This window comes from Lepidothrix coronata, unplaced genomic scaffold (genome assembly GCF_001604755.1).
Source record: "Lepidothrix coronata isolate B3197 unplaced genomic scaffold, Lepidothrix_coronata-1.0 Scaffold151, whole genome shotgun sequence".
Classification (NCBI taxonomy): Eukaryota; Metazoa; Chordata; class Aves; order Passeriformes; family Pipridae; genus Lepidothrix; species Lepidothrix coronata.
Genome location: NW_016690331.1, coordinates 1,764,021 through 1,784,758, shown reverse-complemented (window position 1 = coordinate 1,784,758; position 20,738 = coordinate 1,764,021). Strand labels below are relative to the sequence as shown.

Genomic DNA, 20,738 nt, shown 5'->3' with positions numbered 1-20,738 from the left:
ACAGTCCAGGGCAGTGGTGGAGTCAAAAACCCTGATGTGGCACTTGGGGCCACAGGTTAGTGGTGGCCTTGGCAGTGCTTTCCTTCCTTTTTACCCCTTTATTAAAAAGACATGTAGATGTGTCACTTAGGGATGTGGTTTAGCAGTGGACCTGTCAGTGCTGGGTTGATGGCTGGTCTCAATGGCCTTAAAGGTCTTTTCCAACATAAGTGAACTTACAATTCTATGACTCCTTGCCCAGACTCAGGAGAGCAGTTTAAATGCTCATCTCCTCACCTCCTCAGCCATTCCCTGCTGGGTCCCTTTCTGCAAACTTTGCTCCGCTCACAGACCTGTGGTTTCCCAGTGTGGGATCAGGTGAAAGGAGAGGGCAATGTCCTCTAGATAAAAGGGAAGATCAAGGATCCTGACACCTCTGCCCCACAGCCAGGAGTCAGGGTTGCCTCACAGTTGGCTGACACCAAGGGTGTCCCAATTATCTCTATGGTCCTTGTGGGGCTCCCCTGGCAACAGGAGCTGCTCTGCCCCACAGCTCCCATCAGGGAACAGGGCCAGGCCAGGCTCTGCTGCCCCTCCATGCCTGAGATACCTCTGGATCTGCCTGACCAGCTTCCTCAGCAGTGGGGAGGCTCTGATGCATGAATTTGGGTCTCCTCCAAAGGGGAAATGGACGTCAAGAGGTTGTGACCTGAAATACAGAGAGGTCTAAGTGAGGGTGTAAGAGCAGGAGCAGGGCCTCGCTCCCATGTCTGATATAGGAGGGCCTTAAGAAGGCTTGGACATTAACTGATATGTCTTAGCAAACCCTTCATGGAGTCTCTGGCATGTGCTCAGCACTGGGACCTTCAGCACCATCCCACAGCCCTCCAGCCATGACTTGGTTGGACAGGGCTTTGACAACTGGATGGTCTTTAAGGTCCCCACCAACCCAAACCACTCTGGGGTTCTATGAAATGGATCTTCAGCCTACTGGAGGCACAAATGATATGGAAGCAGAAGTACATCAGCTCTGCTTGGATGCCTTTATTTATGAAATGAGCTAAACCAGAGAATCTCAGAGCACAATTCCCAAAAGAAATCGTGGTTTCCTCAGTACTGTACATTTGGCTCTAAGCTCTTCCCCCAGCCTTTACATTCAATGCCTTGTTTTCCACAAAAGCCTGAAGGAGGCAGCCCACAGCCTTTTCCAAGGAAAGAGTGCCCTTGGGCAAAGGACTGAGCTCCTCTATTCTCAGGGCACTGCAGAGGAGCACCACAGCACATCCTCTGAAAAGCAGACCCAGAGAGAAGAGGGCACCACAGCCAGTCCCTCCTGGCAGGACATTGTCACATGGCACCAATTTTATACAAAACTTTGTCTTCATCAAACTGCTTATCCATGAGGTGCTTTGGTCCATGGAAAACACATGGGCATGACAACAGAGAGAAAAAATATTTTCTGGTTTAAAAGCTTCTTGACACTACCAGAAAATAGCCTTTGAGCTGTACAGGCAAAGATGGAGCGCCACCATGTGCAACTTCCACACTTGATCTGTACCAAACCAATGGGAAAAGAAAGTTATCTTGAGGGACAGAAGATAAGAGAAAGGGGATCACAGGAAAAACACCTGTTTTTTCTTCACAATATAAGGCAAAAGTGGTCCTAAATCATTTAAAGACTGAAACGGATCCACCAAGAATGAATAGACTAAAACAGAGTAGAAAAAGCTGATATTTCCCAGAAAGATTTGCACTTTCTTCTAAGAGCCCAACTGCCACAACATCTCAGTTTCCTGAAATGGACAAATTAATTTGGCCCTACACTGCAGCCCAACAGCACCATTTCCCATGCCCAAAGCACCACAACAGGCATCAATTCAAAGCCACCATCACTAAGGTGAGAATTCATCTGCCTGTTAGATGTCCTTGTTGCCTGCTTGCTGTTTCTTCCATCACACCATTTTTTTTTCTCAGCTGAATATCTCAAATTTTAAAAAATAAAAAGGAGTGTTTTTATGAGAGAGAGGGATAACCTTGCTAGACAGTCAAGATAAATCACTCCTTTTTGCAAGAGTGAGAATGTTCTCAGTGCTGCATCTGCTCTAGTTCTCCTGTTAGTGAGCACAGTGCTCTCTTGCAACTCTATTCAATTCAGGTGTCTCACTGGACAGAGTTTACAGTCTCACCTTCCTGGAGACAAGACAGGAAAAATGAAGAGAAAAAAGTCCCCATTCTGGTTTTTGACTTCTTTCTTTTTTTCCCTTAAATGAAAAGCACCCGATTTTCTCCAGCGGGAGCACTGCCGGACACCAGTGACAGGATGCAGTGCCTGAGGACAAGCTATAGAGGGAGATACAGGAAGGCAAAAAGGACAAGGAAAGCCAAGAACTGGCAGTGATAGCCTGAGTGGTGGTGCTGTCCTGTGGTACAGACCCTGCCTGCCCTCAGTGCCCACACAGCACCGGGCTGCCTTCAGCTACAGACCCCTGCAGACCCAGCTAGAAGTAAGTGGTCTTTGTGCACTCATTGACTTGGACACCATCCTTTCCTTTCACCTGTCCATTCTCAGAGCTGCTGGTGCCATTTTCGTAGACCTAATGAAAGGAAAAAGGGTGTAAAATGGTGTAAAAGCTAAGAAAAGTGCACTGTGAGCTGATGGCAGTCATCCCCGAGACAAGCAGCCTTCAGCGACCTGGATCCTAATCCCGCCTTGATCTCTGGGTGCCTGTGGACACCCTTCTCCCAGCAGGGCAACAAATTGCATTGGAGTGCAATTCCACCTGATCCCATGGGAAATGGGGGTGGGAGTTATGAGAGGGTGAAATCCAAAGGACATGGCTACGAGGCACCACCCCTTCCCTGAGGAGGGCAGAGAGAGACAAGTGGAGCACCAGCCATTCTATCCCGCGGGCAGGAATGAAGGGATGACAACCATGGGCAGGGTTATAGGGTCTCTTCCCCTCCCTCCACAGTGGGAAAGTCCCACTGCCTGCCCTCCCACCGCTGTAGCCCCTCTGAGAACCCCCCAGCCCGTGCAGTGTGCTGGCACCCCGTGTCCCCGCCCGAGAGGCAGCACCAGGTACCCACCTCAGCCCGGGTTTGGCCGTCCTCCGTGTCATCCTGCAGCTCCATGCCGCGGGTCTCAGGCAGCAGGACACAGAGCAGCCCCCCCAGCACGGGGGCACTCCCAAAGATGGCCATGGGGATGGCCTCGTGGTACTGCCCCAGGAGCCGGACCAGCGGGGCCAGGATCCCGGCCGCCCGCGCCGACATCGAGCACAGCCCCACGCCGGTCTGCCTGGGGAGCGAGGGGCAGCGGGGGGTCTGGGCAGGGACCAGCCACTCCAGGCCACTGTGGGACTGGGCGTGGCCTTGAGGATGACCTGAGCCATCAGTACCACCAGCCATGGCAGAGGGAAGCCCTGGTGTGTGGGGAGACCTCACCTGACGACCGTGGGGAAAAGCTCTGCTGTGTAGACGTAGGAGGTGGAGAAGGAGGCTGAGGCAGCAAACTTGCCAATGGTGGCCAGGATGGTGGTTGCCAGGGGCTGATCTGAGGGAAGGAGGAGAGACCACTGCTATGGGACGAGGGAGGGCTCAGCACCGCTCACAGTTGGCCACTGGGGATGCACGGTGACAACTGTGTCACCTGCAGGGACCATCACCTCCACTGCCTAGCATGGACTGAGCAGCTCTGGCCTAGTGGCATCTTCAGCACACTCTGCATCCGTCATCTCACTTCCCCAGGTATTAATTTTCCCAGAGGACAGCTCTGCTGACAAGTGGCATACTGGGCTCAGCTCTACCTGCTGCTTTAATGACTGGCAAGTGCAAGTTTGCTGGTTGGAATGGTCCCTAGGGGATTAACCAAGTCCCACGTGGCCATGGCACCAGGCCCTGACAGCTCAGGCCCTGAGGAATGTAATCCAGTCTGGTTGGGAGGCCAGGACCTGCACCAGCAAGGGAAGGGCTGGGGCTCTGTGGCTCCCGGTCCAGAGAGTGTCCTCTCAGCACAGAATGAGGCCATTCACCTTCAGGAATGCCAGTGATGATCAGACACACCACGCCACTCAGCAGCAGGAGAACAGTCTGGGTCTTCCTCCTCCCGAACCACTGCAGAGTGAAGATACAACCAACACGGGCTGGGATTTCCACTGCTCCAAAGGCAAGCTGGGTCAGGTAGATGTCCAGGCCAAAATTTGTCACATTCAGACTCAGCCCATAGTAGACAAAGCTGTTCACAAACCTGAAATCAAGGCAGAGTGGCTCTGAGCACATCTATTAGCCATGAGGAAATGCAATATTGATCTCCAGTGACATTTTGACCAAGCCACAGCACTTCCAAGGGGATGTAAAACCAGAGGAATACCACAGGACTGCCAAAAGTGGAAATGCTATAACCTGTCCCACAAACCACAGAGCATCTTAAACAGCCAGAAACAGAGACAACCATCAATAACACTCAAAAACCACAAGGTGAATGACTATCAATCCTTTCTTTTCTTCACCTTGAAGTATGGAAAGAGGGGAGCAGGGAATGTCTTACCAGGCACATGACATGATTAAAGTCACCTTCCGGAGGTGCTTCTTCCGAAAGAGATCCAGAAGACTTCCAGACTTGGTTTGTTTCTCAGGCTTCAACTTCAAAACAAAGAAAGTCAAAGAGTCAAAGCAGGCAAAGGTAACCCATGGCCAGCTGCTTTCCCATCTGCAATCAATGGAAAGCATCAGGGGACAGGCTGGTGACCTCCACTGCTCTGGGAGAGACAACAGCCCAGTGAGGGCTCCTGCCTCTGTGCCCTGGGTGCCCAGCAAGGGGTTGGTGACCAAGACATTCTGTGGGATAAACATTTCCCCAGTGTAGGAGCTTTGGGGTGGACAAGGAAGTAACTCCCCTTCTGGCATTTATGCATGGAAACCCACAGACTAAACAGAGTCCACATGCTCACGACCCACACTCCTGCAACCCTCACAGGAGAAAAGCCAGGCAAGCATTTCAGTCCCTTCCACAGCCCAAAGGGGACCCCAGAAAGCTCCAGGCTGAGCCTCAGCAGAAGCTTTGCCTCTTCCCTGACCTTGTCTGTGTCCATCGCAGCTGGAGCTGGAGTCACCCCCGGTGCATCCCCAACTCATCCCCAGGGGGCATGGAAAGATGCAGCTGGGCTGAGCTCAGCTCCAGGGGCCGTGCAAGCCCAAGAGCAGAGGGAAGTCTCTGCAGACAAGCCGCGGTTCCCTGTGCCCGGACAGGTACCTGCTCCAGGAGTCCTTCCGGGAGGCTGCGTTTGTTGGTGGCCGCCGCCTTCTGAAGGAGCTTCTTGGCTTCCTCTATCCTGCCTTTTGTCACCAGCCACCGAGCTGACTCTGGGAGCACCCTGCCGAGGAGGGGAGCTCAGCACATGCTGCTCTGACCCGCAGAGTTCCCCCACAGCCCTTTTCTCTGTCACCGCGTCCCGCAAGCAGTGGGCATCCCATGGGAGGGATGGGTCTAAATGCCCTACATTTAGGCTCCAAAGGCCACATTTGATGACCTGAAGCAAAGCAGCTGCTGGTCTCAGCAGTCCAGTGCCTCAGGGAGATGTGCTGAGCTCTGCAGAAGCTCTTCCAGCATCTGCACGGATGGGAAAGACCCATCCTGGTGCTGAGCTGCTGCTGCCTCCTCACTTCCACCCCTCACACCGCTGTTCTGTCTTACAGAAGCTCTGTCCACACCCCACTCACCCAATGTAGAAGAAAACGACCAATATAGGAGCAGATCCTGCAATTTCCAGCAGCCTCCAGTTGCGAATCCCATAACTCAAACCAGCCAAAATCATCTGTCCAATGGCGAAACAGCAGTGAGAGGTAAGCACTGCCTTAGGCCGGGAGGAGACACCAATCCATTCTGTGGCTGCAACGAAGATCAAAGGCTTAGAGTCAGTGTAATGATTTCCCCTGTAAAAAACAGAGTATTTCCCCTGGAGAAGTGCCCCCCTGGAGGTGAGGGTTAGAGACCAGCAGCTGGAGCTCTGGCATCAGTCACACATGCAAGTCACCAGTGTTTCATGGGATGCATCACCTCTCCATATTGTCAGTCTCCTTGTCCTCTGCAGAAGGATGTTAAGCTCAACCATGTCACCTCTTTGATCTCAGAGTCCACAGAATCCCTGACTGGGGCAGAGCTGGAACCCAAACTGATCATGTTCCAGAGCCACTGAGCTCTCTCTCTGCACTGGCCTCCTGAGCTGGGACACTGTCCCTTTTCCCTCCTCTGAGCACTGGCAGGGGAGAGAGGCTCCCTGTGGCTCTCCCTCAGGGTTGAGGAGATGCCAAAGTGCCAAAGAAACAGTGCAGAGCACGACCTGTCCTTGCAGCAGTGTTTTTCTAGTCATACATGATGATTTTTATTTCTTCATAGACATTTCCTGTTGCACCTTGACAGGCCACATCCATTTGCCTCAGGGCAAGGGCGTCCCACTCACCTAACGACAGTATTGTCATGGTGATCCCTGACACCGAAGCCCCCACGACACACCTGAAGGCCATGTACACATAGAAATGGGGCACAAAGGCAATTCCCAGACCAAACAAGCCCTGGAGGATGACGGAGATCAGAATGACTGGCCGGCGGCCGATCCTGCGGAGAAGGAAGGGAGACACAGTTGGTATCTGGAGAGACCCCGTGGAGATGGGGAGGAGCCCAGCAGGTTACGCAAGTGATTTTATCACCCTGGAGGGTGATAAGGCTCAGACTACACTCTGGGCTGACAAGTGAAGGACCCTGTGCACACATGCTGTGTCTCTCTCCCTTCCCCTCCCTGTGTGGCCATGTCCTCATGGGACCGAGGACTTTGGTCAAGGTCCCCGTGAGTGAGGAGCACTGACAAAATGCACAGTGTGCAGCATCCAGAGAGGCTCAGACCAGCACTCTGGCTTTGCACAGACCTGGGGTGGGTGGTTGTGTCTCCTCACCTGTCACTCAGCGGCCCAAAGATCATGGATCCCAGGAGCAGCCCCGCCATGTAGATGGCCTGGCCAATGTCATTCAGGTCCTTCCTGTCACACACCAGGTCAAACTGAAGAAAGGACAAACAGAGAGGTGCTTTTGGATCCCTCCCTCCCAGGATATGAATCTCCACCATATGCACAGGGCACACAAATGGGACAAGAGGTGGGACAAGTCCCTGGGGTACTCAGTGGTGCCCCTCTCCTGAGCACTGGGACATAGAGGAGTCCCCTCCACCTAGTCCAGGCACCCCCCAGGGGAACCTCCTAGTTGGCAAATTTTGCTTCAGGTGGGACTGGGGACAGAAATCCCAGCAGTTTGATTCCTCCCAGGCCACCTGCCCTCCCAGAGGAGAAAGGATGAGTGCAATACTGATTCCTGGGACAAGCAGTTCTGCAACTGCCAGTGACCAGAGGGCATCTATGGAAAGAGTGACACAGAGAGGCTCATAGAATCATAGAATGGTTGGGGTTGGAAGGGACCTTAAGGATCATCTAGTTCCACCCCCGTGCCTTGGGCAGGGACACCTTCCACAACTAGGTTGCTCAGAGCCCCGTCCAATCTTGAGCACTTCTAGGGATGGGACATTCACAGCTTCCCTGGGCAACCTGTGCCAGTGCCTTGCCACACTCACAGGAAAGAATTTCTTCCTAATATCTAATCTAAATCTACCCTCCTTCATCTTAATTTAGCTTCTTCCTCAGCTACCAGCTTCTATGCTGGGGGTTGGACTAGATGATTTTTAAAGGTCCCTTCCAAGCCAAACCATTCTATGATTTTAAATTAGAAGGTTACCCCCTGTAAGGCAGAGGGGTAGGGAAACCCAGAAGGTCCCACCAGGAGTGATTAATCTCTCCACTGGCTCTGACACTGACACCTGTATCACAGTCTGCTTTGCCTGCAGCCTCTCCAGGACCACACCTGAGGCTGGGTGGTGGAGCCAATTTCCCCAAAATACACCTGATGTAAACCTCAGCCCAGCCCAGCTGCAGCATGGTCAGGCACCAGCTTTTGGGGAAACTGCAGGACAGGGCGGCTGTTTGGGTGTCCCATCCCTTCCACGTCCCCATCTCCTCAGAAAGGCGATTACAGACCTCGGTCAGCAGGGATGGTGGCTCTGCTGGGTACACCCAGCCACTGCTGCACTTCTGCGTGGCGTTCAGGCCGTATGCCACGATGGAGTCCAGGTCCCAGTCCACCGGGGAGTACATGGAGCACTGCTCGTACTCCCCGTCCGCATCCCGGGGCAGGGTGAGGTTCAGCTGCTCTTCCTGCGTCAGGTTGGGGCCGACGGTGCGGATCCAGCTGGTGTCACAGTGGTGGGGAACATCCAAAACCATAAAAAGCTGGCAGAACTGGTGGAAAGCCACGCTGAGGCAGGGGATCAGGGTGAGCAGCACCAGGCGTTTCTGAAACGGCCCAAAATCGCCAATTGCTTTCAAAATTTCCCCCACACCTGACATTGGTAACCGTGTCTGGAGCAGGACAGTGCTGGGACAGACTTCCCAGAGGGCTGGAATTAATGTTTAAACCTAAGATAAGCTCTGCACTCATAGGCTGTCACCACAAGTACACCATGTAATATATTAATCATCCCTGTGCCACCCACAAACATCCAGGGCTGGCTGGAGCAGAAAGACCCCATTTCAGGGAACTTGGGCCACCCCCTCTGCCAAGTGGCATTGACAGGGGAACAGTGACTGCAAAGGCTGCATTTGCTGAACCATTCAGAAAAGTGAGGACCAGAGGGACCAAAAGCCCAGAGGAATAAAGGGACTGATGATAATGCACGGGCAGAGTCACAGATGAAGAAGGGCAGTTAGTTCACTGTGGTCCCAGGTGATGAGAGTTGCCATTTCCTTCACCTTTTGCAGCTTCCCTGTGGAAACCACGAGTAAGTCAGGCACGGAAAGTCCACCCTTCCCACCAGTTCTGGGCCACCTCACAGAACAGTCATGGTTATATGCAGGAAGACTTGAAGAAGGAGTACAGGGATTGGAGAAATTTGACACGGGGCAACGCTGCCTGAGGCAGGTTTGGCAAATCTCAGCTCAAATGCCTTGAACTAATAATTGAGAACATGAGTCCAGCGCTGTTCAGGTCATTCCCTGATGTAGGAACAGCATTTGCCTGGGGCCCCTTTGAGATGTCCATGAGGCAAAGCCTCCAGAGGTATCCAAAAGCAATTTGGATGCTTCTTCTCCTGCCCACAAATCCACAGAAAGACCGTTGTATAAACAAGATGGAAATCAGACCATGGCTGCCCTGTTGGGGTTGACCAAGACACCCACACAGCTCCAGCCTGGCGGTAGAGCAGCTCCCTGGGGAGCCAGGAGAGAAACGCTGCCCTCGGGATAAGCCCAGCTCAGCAACGACAAGCAGGGAGCACCGAAGGCAGGGATAATCAGGCAGACACTGATCTGGACAACACAAATTGGATCTGTTCAAGTCAATTAGGAAACTCAGGTGGAGGATGAAATCGTGTCCCTGTTCAGCTTGGGCTCTGCTTCATTAGGACACAGGTCAGGCCGAACTTGGCTAAAAGCAGTCACACACGGCCAGGAGTTCAGGAGCCTTTCCCAGCCCTGGTCCTGCCATCTCCCCTGGCTGTCTCTAGCTCTGTGCTAGATGGAGTCTGGGGCACAAAGCAGCCTCTTCCACTCTTCTCTGCCAGGGTTTAAATGGGAAAACCCAAGAGGGTTAGTCAGGCACCAGTCATGGGGCTCACAGATCTGGAGAAGGAGAAGCCAGAGGACTGGCATCAGAGAACTTGAGCTGGGCATCACATTTACAGGAGACTGGAGAACACTGAGGCCCTGGACCAAGGGAAAGAGCAGGAAGCCACTGCTGGGGGCTTCCAACAAGAGGTGAGGAGGCAGCAATAGTTGATTGGAGCTGAGTCACATCTCTGGGCTGGGATCATCTCCTCAGGACCTGACCAGGGCACATGTCCATGACACACCTGTCCCTGGCTTTTCGTAAAAGTCAGGAGGAATTAATCTGCTGCAATTTGAGAAGTTTTTGTGCACCAAAGTCAATGCACAGGAAGAGCAATTCTTCCAGGCACCTCAACCATCAAAACACCACTTACAACACCACAAAACAATCAGAAATAAAACAGTGCTACAAACCTGAGTGACCTGTTCCATTAAGTGAAATTTCAGGAGGTGCACACCATCATGGGGAATTCCATTTGAAAATTCATCATCTAGGAGGAAAGACTTGGAGAAGGTGATCAGAATGCAGTTAAGAAGAGCAGGGAAGCCCACAGGCATGGGCAGTATGAGCACTCAGAAAGGGAAGCCTCCAAGGATGAAGGGAATTGGGGTGGACTTGATAACCACAGGAAGACTAAGGAGGCACTGGACTAAAAGGCAGCATGGAAAGGCTTTAGCAGTGTCCATAAGGAGATTCCCTACAGAGGCTGGAATGGGAGACATAACTGAGATATAATTCTCTGGGGCTTTCTAAGCAGGGTTTGGCAAAATACTGGGAAGATTTTGGCTTAGGTGTAGAGGATGGGATTCCCTAACCCAGAGCATCCCGGACCATCCCATGTCTCAAATCTGCAAGTTACCCAAGGTAAGGTTTTCTGGATCTGTGGGTAAAGAGGAACACCTTAAAAGAAACAGAGTCAGAAAGTGGCAAACTAAGCCCAAGAGCCTTAGAGAGTCAATGGAAGAGGAAGCTTAGGAAGTGCCACCAAGCAAGACCAACACTTCTTTTTTGTTTGTTTGTTTTGGTGGGGGTCTTTTCTTTGGTTTTAAGCAATAACATGTTTGTTTTTAAGGAGACACAGAGGGGTGCATCCCAGCCAAAAGGCCTGGTGAACATGGCTAGGACTGGACCATCCCCATCACCTCCTAAAAGACACACACCTTGCCCTTGACAGTCCCTGCCATTTCAGAGAAACTTCTCTGTTCCCACAGTCTGTTCTGTCTCTCCTAATGGAGACACTATGACCTTGCTCTAACAAAACCCACTAAGCTCTCGGTAAGTCAAGTCAACAAAACTCTCAGAATTTGAATGAACAGGGCACCTTGGAAACAGGTTTTATGTATTAGGAAATATATTAGGGAAAAATTTCCAAAAGGACCTCCTGTGAGAAATACTAGGGATTTTTTTTTACTTCTCAGGCAACATTTCCCTTCATTCCTGAAAATTTGTGGAAGGTGGACAAGAAACAATATTGAAGGAAAGCAAAGGAAAGTACCTCTGGATCACATCTGCCCCAGAGCCTCAAATTCAGACAGAACAATTACTGTGGAGGTGGTGAGGAGGGAATGCAGTTCATGCTCCAAACACTTCTCAGGGTGTAAATCATCCCACTTTAATACCAGCCCGTGTAACCCTGAGGTGTTTCTGGACAGGGGAAGCTCATTCCCAGCTGGCACAAGGCATGCAGAGCTTGGAGCAAATCTCTCAGCTGCAGACAAGGCCTCAGGACAACATCTTAAGAGCCCTCTTGGCTCCACTTCTGCATGCAACTCCTGCAGAGCACAGAATCATCCAACAGAGTTCAAATGGACCGTAAAGATCTTCCAGTTCCAATCCCTGCCATGGGCTGGGACACCTTCCTCTAGACCACATTACCCAGAGCCCCATCCACCCTGGTCTTGATCTCCCTTTCCCCACCAAGTCTTCCTGGGGGTTGTCAAACCTCCCACCACACCAAAGAGAAATGCCCCAGGGGTTGCAGACACCACTCGGACAAACCCCTTCCCCAAGACACACCATTCAACCCAATGACATATAAACCACACACCAAACACCTGGCAATGGACAATTTGTTCTTTATTGATTAAAAATTAGAGACATGCAGTAAAATACAAAGTCCAAAAAAGGAAAAAAAGCCTGAATATTTTACATCTTTCATTATAATCTACAATACACCAAAGTTGTGAAGAGGATCCGTTTTCATTAACAGAGCATTGTCCTTAAAAGTAGGAACTAACTTAAAATTACCACCTGCTTCCAGGTTCAGATTTGCACAAAAACCAAATTCTTAATGACACTGGAAAACAATTATGAACAGCATTGGCACTTACTGGAACAACATCAGAAAAGACAGTTGTCTAGCACTGTAATAGCCCAAGTAAATACTTTGGATCCCTACCCAAAAGATCTGGAGATCTATAGAGCAAAAACCATCAGTTTCTTCCTTACTTATTTTCTCCATTAAAGAACTACGGAGCCGTGGGTTAGTGTGAGCTCAAGCTCTCTAAGTCCTGGCTTTGGGAAGATGGGGAATAACAATAAATAGATGCTGCATTGTTCCATTTGAGCAGTTTGAGTCCTACCTTCCTCAGCACCAGTACACAAATGAACAAGGAGGTCCCCATCGCATGCAGGCAGAGGGGAAAATAATACTGTACCACAACTACCTCGTCTCTGTATCCTAAAGGTTTCCAGTAAATCCATACTGAGCACAGGGTGACATGAAAATCATGGTGCCAGCCTGCTCTTCCCAAGCCAAGCAGCTCATCGGGGAATGCTGTGGGGAGTGCTTTGTGTCAGACAACAGGGAATAGTGCCAGAGGTGCCACATGCACTTGGCCAAATCCAGCCACCACCAACTCCCTGGTATCGGGCACTTGTCTCCTGGGCTCTTGAGAGCATCTGCTCAACACCCTGGGATGCTCTCGCTCCCAAATCCTCTTCCTCCTCTCCCTCCCCTCCACACTCACCAGCCACGGGGCTGCAAAGAGCCCACGGGGACATACCCAAAATCCACCCAAGGCTAAAAGCAACAGGGGTGGTACAAAAAGAACATGCACCATTTCCGGAAGCTTCCACAGCTGCTCATAGAGAACAAGATATAAATACAGATTGTTCATCTGAAGACTTGGAAATTAAAATAAGTCCTAATTGAACCTAGTCATTCTGCTCTGTTTCTGCATTGTTTGTGGCTGATGGAAACAAAACACATTTCCATCTGCGTGCTAAATTACAGACTTAACGATTTCTGTGCAGAAAACACTCCAGAGCCAAGAGCAGTTACAAAGGCCAACTGTGAAACAGTAGGAAAAGAAAAAGAAAAAAAAAAAAAANAGACTTTGAAAAAAGAAAAAAAGTCCTTATTGGACTCAGTCATTCTGCTTTAACACTCTGCTCTGCATTGTTTGTGGCTGATGGAAACAAAACACATTTCCATCTGCGTGCTAAATTACAGACTTAACGATTTCTGTGTAGAAAACACTCCAGAGCCAAGAGCAGTTACAAAGGCCAACTGTGAAACAGTAGGAAAAGAAAAAGAAAAAAAAAAAAAAGAGTCAACACCATTTATTATTCACATATTGCATTACAAGTGTCTCTTATCAAACTCAGAGCATAATTTATATTATTCATGTAGAAACTCAACTTCAACACCACATAGAAAGAAAAGCTAAATACGTGTGTGACGGGGTTTCAGTGACATCCTGATCAAACGTGGGGGCTCGGCCGGCGAGGAGGTGCCGGCCCAGGCCGTTAGTGCAGGAGGGACACAGCCCGGCGCCCGCTTGCCCAGTACAACCACTCTGCTGGCGATTCTTTATTGCTGTAAAACACGACAGGGGTGGTTCCAGGGGTACCAGTTTGCGAAGGACTGGGAAAACACGTCGGGAGGACTCTCTGCGCAGCCAGGCATGGCAGAACCGGGCTTGAGGAACAGTCTGAAGTGCGTGTTTCCCAAACACAGGGTGACACAGATCTCCTCTCCCTCTGACCACGGGTATTGTGTTCATCATCTGAAAGACCAGCAGCAATGCCTCACTGGTCTGCTTCAAGAATAGACTACATCTAAGATGCAGGATGAAAGACGTTTTGAGGAAGGACTGCTTAACGTAAATTAAAAGGTTCAGCCCTCATGCCACGCCTGGCACTCATGTGGAGAGAACCAAAATGGTAAAAAAAAAAAAAATAAAATTAAGGCAGTTTACAAAGGGAAGCTGACTTCTAACACCTCAAAAGTCAAGGAACTTCTCAAAAACACAAACACAAGGGAAGGCGGCTCTCCCTCCTGTGGGTTAAGACTCAGCTTGCTTTCTTAGGTGCAAGCATTCAAACCAGCACTTTTAAAACACACAGCCAAAGAGAAGCAGATTTCTCAGCACTCCGGGTGACCCAAACAACATGTACATTGGTGTTTCAGATAGAAGGAGAAGCAGGTAAAGAACAAAAAAAAAAAATCCGTTCAGTATTAAAACTTGTGCAAAAATAGCAAGTGAAAAAAAATGAAACCACATGTAAGCAAACATTTAGGCAAGATCATCAGAGCAGTGGAACCCCCTGCTTCGTACTCAGTAGTATTTTTCTTTAAAGTAAGGCAATAATAAAATGAACATGCAGGCAATGACGTGTTGGGTCTGCATGTTTTGAGATGACAGATACAAAAACATGAGAGTTGTTTACAAAAGGTGTAAACGTCATCGGTAATTTCAGGAAGGTTTGTGATCCTATTAAGGAAAATGTTAAAGCTTCTAGGAAGGGGGATGTAGTTCAATTCTTTGGCAGTAGTGGTTTTTTTTTTTAGGCTAACAGAAGCATTACGAATATGCACATGTGGGTTCTCAGTTGGGAAACATCTCCTGGGACCATTGTTTAGCTGATGCTGAGCTGTGCAAATCCTATAAGTTTGCCATCATCCGGGATATCCGAGCCTTCGACACCAGACGCCTGAAACAAGGAACAGAGATCCAAATAGCAACACACATGCTCTACTCTCCAATGCAAACCACAAGAAGGTGTATCAGGGTGTGGGGAGGGAGGAGACAAGGGACAGCTTTGCACTGTATTCAGCAGCTCACACTGCCCGAAGTTAAAATTGAGTACTTTCATTTTCTTGTTTCTTTTTTTTGAAGCTACAAAGGGCTGGGACTGAAGTTTTGCCAATGGCTGCTCTGACTTGGGTTACCTGCAATAATTGGGGCAAAACAAGTGAAAACTCCTTACAAGAAAGAGCAAAAGATAATGGCACTTAGTGCTTCATGCCCAGTAACCTGGTTACACCTTCTCTTTGCCACTGTAACTACCTCCAAATATCATTTCCTCTCAAAGAGTCACCTGCAGTTCTCTCAGCTCTCCAAGCCTATCTGCTGTCAGTTTTGCCCCACAGTTCTTTGTTTTCCTTTTTTCTTCTTCATTCCCTCATTTCCTCCTCAGGAACAATGTTATCTGGACCCTCCTCATTCTCCTCCTCCAAGAAAGGAGTCCATGCAATTCTTAGCCCTGAAATATTTCTGTAAGTGTATATTCCAAGTGCCCAAAACACCCCCTTGTAACATTTTGATACGTTTATTACCAAGGATAAGGTAATGCTTGTATTAGCACATCATCTCACACTTATTTAACCCAGGTGCTGCTCAGAGGATATAAGCAGGGAGCCTGCACTGCCTACAGTCAGACAACCAGTAGGAAGCTTTGGGAAAGAAGAGAGGATTTAGAGTGCATACATCAGATGCCTGCAGTAGACATCTACATGTAATGCCTTCTCCTTGAAAGGGACAACTTGTTCAATTAGGGAACAGGAATAAATACCAGTTTGAAAGTGACGGATCTGTTTGCTTGGGGCTCTTCCACAATTTTCTGCAAATTAGCTGCAACTGAAATCACACACACACACACACAAAAAGAGAACAGGCAAATATTAGGACAGGCTAGAGAAAAATATCCCAAACTCATCAGCCCTCTTTGTATTACTTAGCAAACTTTGAATTTTTACAATTATTAAAAAATGCTTAGGTCTCAACTAGACTCTATCTCCTTAAATCTAAAGTTTTAAACTGAAAATGCTGTCATTGTTACTCTGCTACTTTTTCAGAGGTAGTTATTTTTCCCTGGATGTGGTGGGATTAGTAGTAATAAGCTGCCCAGCTGCACCTGGAAATCCAGTTAATTTTGCACTACCAGCCTTTCCAGATCCTGCTGCCTGTGCATAAGGAACAGTTTTGCTTGCTGTAGTTGAAATACCCAGGCAGTGCTGTTGTGTTTAAAAGCCTCAACTGCTGCACAGAAGGACAGGTTTGTTTAGCAAACTGTTGTCTGAGGTAATTGTTCACCCCCACATGACTTGTGCTGCTGCCCCAGAGCACATGCACCTCGCACTTCCTTCCCCAGTCCTAATCAAAACCCCAAAGCCTGGCTGATTCCAGTCTCAACTTGTGCAGGACCCATGAGCAGGACAGGCTTGTGCAGCAATTTGGCAATGCATCTATGTCAGATGATAATGATTTAGCTAATGCATCAATTAGACTTCATTCTGCATTACAAGGAACATTTGCTTCATAATGTTTCCAATTAAATCATATTCTTGTGAACTGGGGGTTGCCTACACGTACTGGCACAGAACTGTCACCAGAATTGACAGCAGTTGTGTAGAGACACTGGAGTACAGAATCAAGGCCACAGCAAACTCTCCTAGCACACACTGATCAGGTCATTTTAAACATGCAAAAAATGACTGAAATGGTTAGAAGTAGAAAAAATAATATGTAATTACCTATTACCAGATCTCTGCCATCAACAAGCCCTGCTGAAATGAGCTCCTGGGACACACCGTCCGCAGTATCTGTTGGGGAGAAACCCAAGAGCCGTCACCACAGAGCAGAGATTGTCCAGCTGATGGAGGCATCACACACAAACCTAAAGGAGCTTGTACAAACCCGACAGCAAAAGTGTTCTTTACAGAAGACAGACAATAGGGTGCACACCAGGTGCAGTCAGAAAGCTCTGAGCTAAGCTGTGAATTCACTGGAATTAATCAAAGGGCTGCACTTTGGCCATATCCATGAACAGTTTTACAGGAAGGGTCTTCTCAACAGCAGAGCTCCAAGCTCAGCCACAAGGAGCCCTTTAGGAAGGCACCATGGACAGACACTCACACAGGGGTTCCATACACACAACTGCACAACACCAAACACAAAACTTCCCCTTCACACACACTGCAATTTCCCACCAGCTCACCTCTCCCTGGGGTGAATTCAAACCGGATATCATTGAGCTCTTTTTTTGAATTCCTGTGGAAAGAAGAGAATTTTATATAGAGAGGCCATTTTATGATCAGTGCCCACAAGAAAGTGCTGTCATTGAATAATCAGCCTGTGAAATGAATTCTTTGCATCCTTCCCCCTCAAAGGCAGAAACTAATCGCTTGGGTTTGCATATGGAAGCAGCACAGTCTGCCTCCAACCTGACAGAGCCTGATCAAGTCCAGGATAGATGAGTGCCACCTCTCAAGTATAAAGCCTTGTTGTTCCACTGTCTCAGCAACTCATATCCATCAGCAGATATATCCTTGGAGCACATGCTTCAGAGGAGGGAAGCACCCACTGTCTGCAGATGCACACCCATTGTGGAACTGACTGGGAGGTGATGCCCAGAGGCCCCAGGCCAATGCTTACCAACAGGGATGAGAGCCAGGTTCCTCTAATTAAAAATGTCAGTGTGTGAAATGAGTAGATTTTGAGAAAGATTTTGCCTATTTCTAGGGACATAGACCAGAATCCACTCCTTAAACTGGGTAAAAGTTGAACTGACTGAAATCTGAAGTTGTGCCCAATGATCCAGCACAAGGTCAAAACCCCTGGATCCCTGATCCTCCTAGGGAACTGTGATATATAAATAATTGTGATTCATTAAACAAATCGGTGATTACATCAAAATAAAACAAACGCATTGTAAAACTTAATTACACCCCCATAAAGAAATAAAACAGACCCCTACAAGGTCAAGAGGCCTAAAACCTCCTTACTATCCTAAGAATAAAATATAGTAGAACTTTAAATTTTTAGGTGCCTGTTCGTCCCAGAATACGTCAATTATGACTGGTTGGAGCAATAACCATTTAGCTTTAGCTGTAAGAAAACCCATATATTAAATACTTAGCAAAAACCTGTAGAATGTATAGGTATATGATATATTTAATATGCATGAAGTAGCTAAGATAAATACTAAATGTACCCTGTAGTAGGGGTGTGCAGAATTGGGAAACTGGTCCCATTTCTGTCACCCAGTTGGCTGCTTGCTTTTACCATATAATAAACTATTATTCGAAACTTATAGAAACTCGAGACTTTGTTTATCACAATTGGTGACTTTTCCGACGTGATGTTCTCCGAGTCCTGCTGGGTTAATTAGTACTCGAAACAGGGGGGCCCCCCGCTGAATTCAGCGCCCTATTTCGGGTCTAATTTTCCACAGGACTGGAGTAACACGTTATATGGTTATATGGTAAAAGCAAGGATTGCTCCCGGATTGCTGCAGCAAAAAGGGCCCATAATTCTCGTGCACGAAGACCCAGGGAAAAACAACGGACTGTGAGTATTCCCTGGTTGGGTGGATAAGAGGTCAGAGTGGATGAGTGAATGAGACGCGAAGTGATTGTGGTAGCCCTTCTAACTGCGTTTCTGTCTCCGTGCGAATGGAACAGCCAGTGAGAGAATTGGTGATTGGACCTCTGGGGTCGGTGGAAAAGTCTTAAGGAGAAACCTTTGTGTCAGTGGGGAGAGCTTAGAAGGGATCCCAGAGAGTCGGGGGGGAGATTCTAGAAGGGACCTCGGAAAACTATGGGGCAAGGATTCAGTAAGAAAGGTAGCCCCAAGAGAAAAGGGAGCAGGCAGGCATTGCCCAAGCAGGCATTGCTGGATATTACCCCTACCAGTCCTTTGGGGGTAATGATATCAAATTGGGAAGATATTGAGAATATTAGTAAGTTAACCAAAGAAAGGCAATTTTGAATAATACTGTCAGAACACTAGATAATACCATGACTATTATATTTGTCTTTTGTTATCTTCTGATTTGTAAATATTCTGTCCTGGCAGTTTAACAATCTTTTATACTTCCTGATTACTACAGCTATCCTGGGGAAAGGGGGGCTAGACCGAATCCTAAGAGGCTGTGCTGAATCCTAAAAGGCTATAAATAGCCCCAAGATCCCCAATACAAAAAAGCTAAAAGAACAAAAATCAGGAAGCATAATTCTAATCAATACAAGAGCTGTATTTTAAGTATTAATCAAACTTTAGTACCCACTGCTGTAAGTTTTGTATTGATAAGGGGAGCCATGGGTCAAACAGAAAAAGCTCATTTCTTGAAACCTTTAAAATACAAATTAGGAAAGCAATTTGAAATCCACAGATTCTTATATATGCCAAACTCACCAGTTTAAAGTTTATTGGGAAGAGACTTACTAGAGCCATTGAGAGCTGAAATTAAATTTGAACAGAACAAAATAAAATTCAAAGTAAAAAGGAGCAATTGATTGAGATTTTAAATCTTGCCCTAATAGACACTCAAAGTTCAAGCAGCATACATGAAGAAGTATGATCAAAGTATGAGCTTCGAAAACTGCAAGAAGAGCAAAAATAACAGTGTCAATTGAAGTAAAAGTTAAATTAGGGGCACAGCCAATAAAGATTAAACAATATCCCCTAAAATAGAGAATCGGGAAAGAATTCAACACAATATAGAAAAGTTTATTAAACATGAGTTATTAAAAAAATATAAATAAAAATATAATACTTCCATCTTACCAGTAAAGGAACCTGATGGGAAGTATAAAATAGTGCAAGATCTTAGAGCAATAAATGAGATGGCTGGGGGCTTGCACCCCATAGTGGCAGATCCATGTACACTGCTGACTAAATTGACACCAGAGCTAAAATAGTTTGCTGTCCTAGATCTGGAGGATGCTTTCTTCTGCCTGCCCTGGAGCCCTGAAAGTTAATCACTGTTCGCTTTTGAATGAGAAAATCCTCGCACGAGAAAGAAAATCCAAAATAATATGTATTGGGTGAACTGTTAACACGCTAAACTGTCTCAGATTGGTTGAGTACTAAGAGCTGTGCAGCAGGTCTCCTGCCTCGATTGCAAGGTGGCTGCAAGACAACGAACCCCAAAACCAGCAAAGAGAGAAGCTGTCTGCTGGACTCCTGGGCCACAGGAGAAGGAAGAGCTCCGAACATTGCTCGGAGGGACCGAATAATGTCGTTTGTAGATCCACAGCTACGGACTTCTGGTGGAGCCCCTGTGTGAACTCATAAAGGTGAGTCCAACATACTCACTTGAGGTAAAGAAACTGATAAAGCTTTTCATAAGCTAAAACAAAACTGATGAGGGCTCCAGCCCTGGATTTAAATCACTGGCTTTCACCTCAGCGCTTTCTGAAATACCAAGCCACACTGATTGACCAAAATAATCAATCCAGTTTTTTCTTCAAGAAGCCACCAAAAATACAGTTGCACATGGCTGCTTAGAGACAATAAGAGCAACGTACTCCAGCCGACCAGACTTGAAAGAAGAACCTCCTGAAAGATGCTATAGACTTCTGGTTCACAGGAAAAATTTCGTCTAGAAAAAGAGGACGTAAAGCTAGATATGCAATAACCACGATAAATGAAGCAATAAAGGCAAGAGCCCTCCCTGTCAATACCTTAACTCAAAAAACAGATTATAACACTTCAGTTGCCAGAAAAGTTGCTATTGTGCATTGAAAGGCTCACCAAAAAAGGGTGTTACTGGCCCTGAAAGAAGAAACGCCATGAATGATCGGAGGCAAAAAGGGCAGTAAGGGCAGAAGAAAGCAAAATCCAGTATTTGATCTCTGACGGTAAAATTCAAATTCAGTAGTCAAAGACAGAGCCCAGATACTCTAAAGAAGGCTGAAAGTTAATCCAGAATTTAAGAGGGAAAATAGAAGAAAAACAAATGGGCCAAGACACCACAGGGTAAGTTAGTAATATCCTCTTCTATTTTATGAACACTTATCATAACAGAACACAAGAAAACACATTAGGAG

The 20,738-nt window shown here is 47.7% G+C and overlaps 2 protein-coding genes across 4 annotated transcripts in view; both read right to left on the bottom strand.

The window, feature by feature from the left end:
* Window positions 1-1,006: 1,006 nt before the first annotated feature.
* Window positions 1,007-8,467, bottom strand: LOC108504062 (solute carrier family 22 member 13-like). Of its 3 annotated transcripts, none has more exons than XM_017828663.1 (10): window positions 8,056-8,467; window positions 6,928-7,031; window positions 6,438-6,592; window positions 5,698-5,866; window positions 5,231-5,351; window positions 4,526-4,620; window positions 4,011-4,225; window positions 3,424-3,532; window positions 3,067-3,303; window positions 1,007-2,573 (listed from the first exon to the last, which is right to left on the bottom strand). In XM_017828663.1, exons 1-10 carry the CDS (start codon window positions 8,422-8,424, stop codon window positions 2,531-2,533), a joined length of 1,617 nt encoding a protein of 538 aa, XP_017684152.1. In that variant the 5' UTR covers window positions 8,425-8,467; the 3' UTR covers window positions 1,007-2,530. The 3 variants fall into 3 exon arrangements, with proteins under 3 accessions (XP_017684152.1, XP_017684151.1, XP_017684153.1); XM_017828662.1 differs by having other exon boundaries at window positions 3,067-3,277; XM_017828664.1 differs by having other exon boundaries at window positions 3,067-3,273.
* A 4,760-nt stretch (window positions 8,468-13,227) lies between these two features.
* Window positions 13,228-20,738, bottom strand: part of OXSR1 (oxidative stress responsive 1) — a 98,759-nt gene continuing 91,248 nt past the window's right edge. The window contains exons 16-19 of the mRNA XM_017828668.1: window positions 16,904-16,956; window positions 16,440-16,508; window positions 15,479-15,543; window positions 13,228-14,617 (exon numbers count right to left, since the gene is read on the bottom strand). Coding sequence (XP_017684157.1) covers window positions 14,543-14,617; window positions 15,479-15,543; window positions 16,440-16,508; window positions 16,904-16,956 — 262 coding nt within the window. The 3' untranslated portion in view covers window positions 13,228-14,542. The remainder of the gene's footprint in view (window positions 14,618-15,478; window positions 15,544-16,439; window positions 16,509-16,903; window positions 16,957-20,738) is intronic.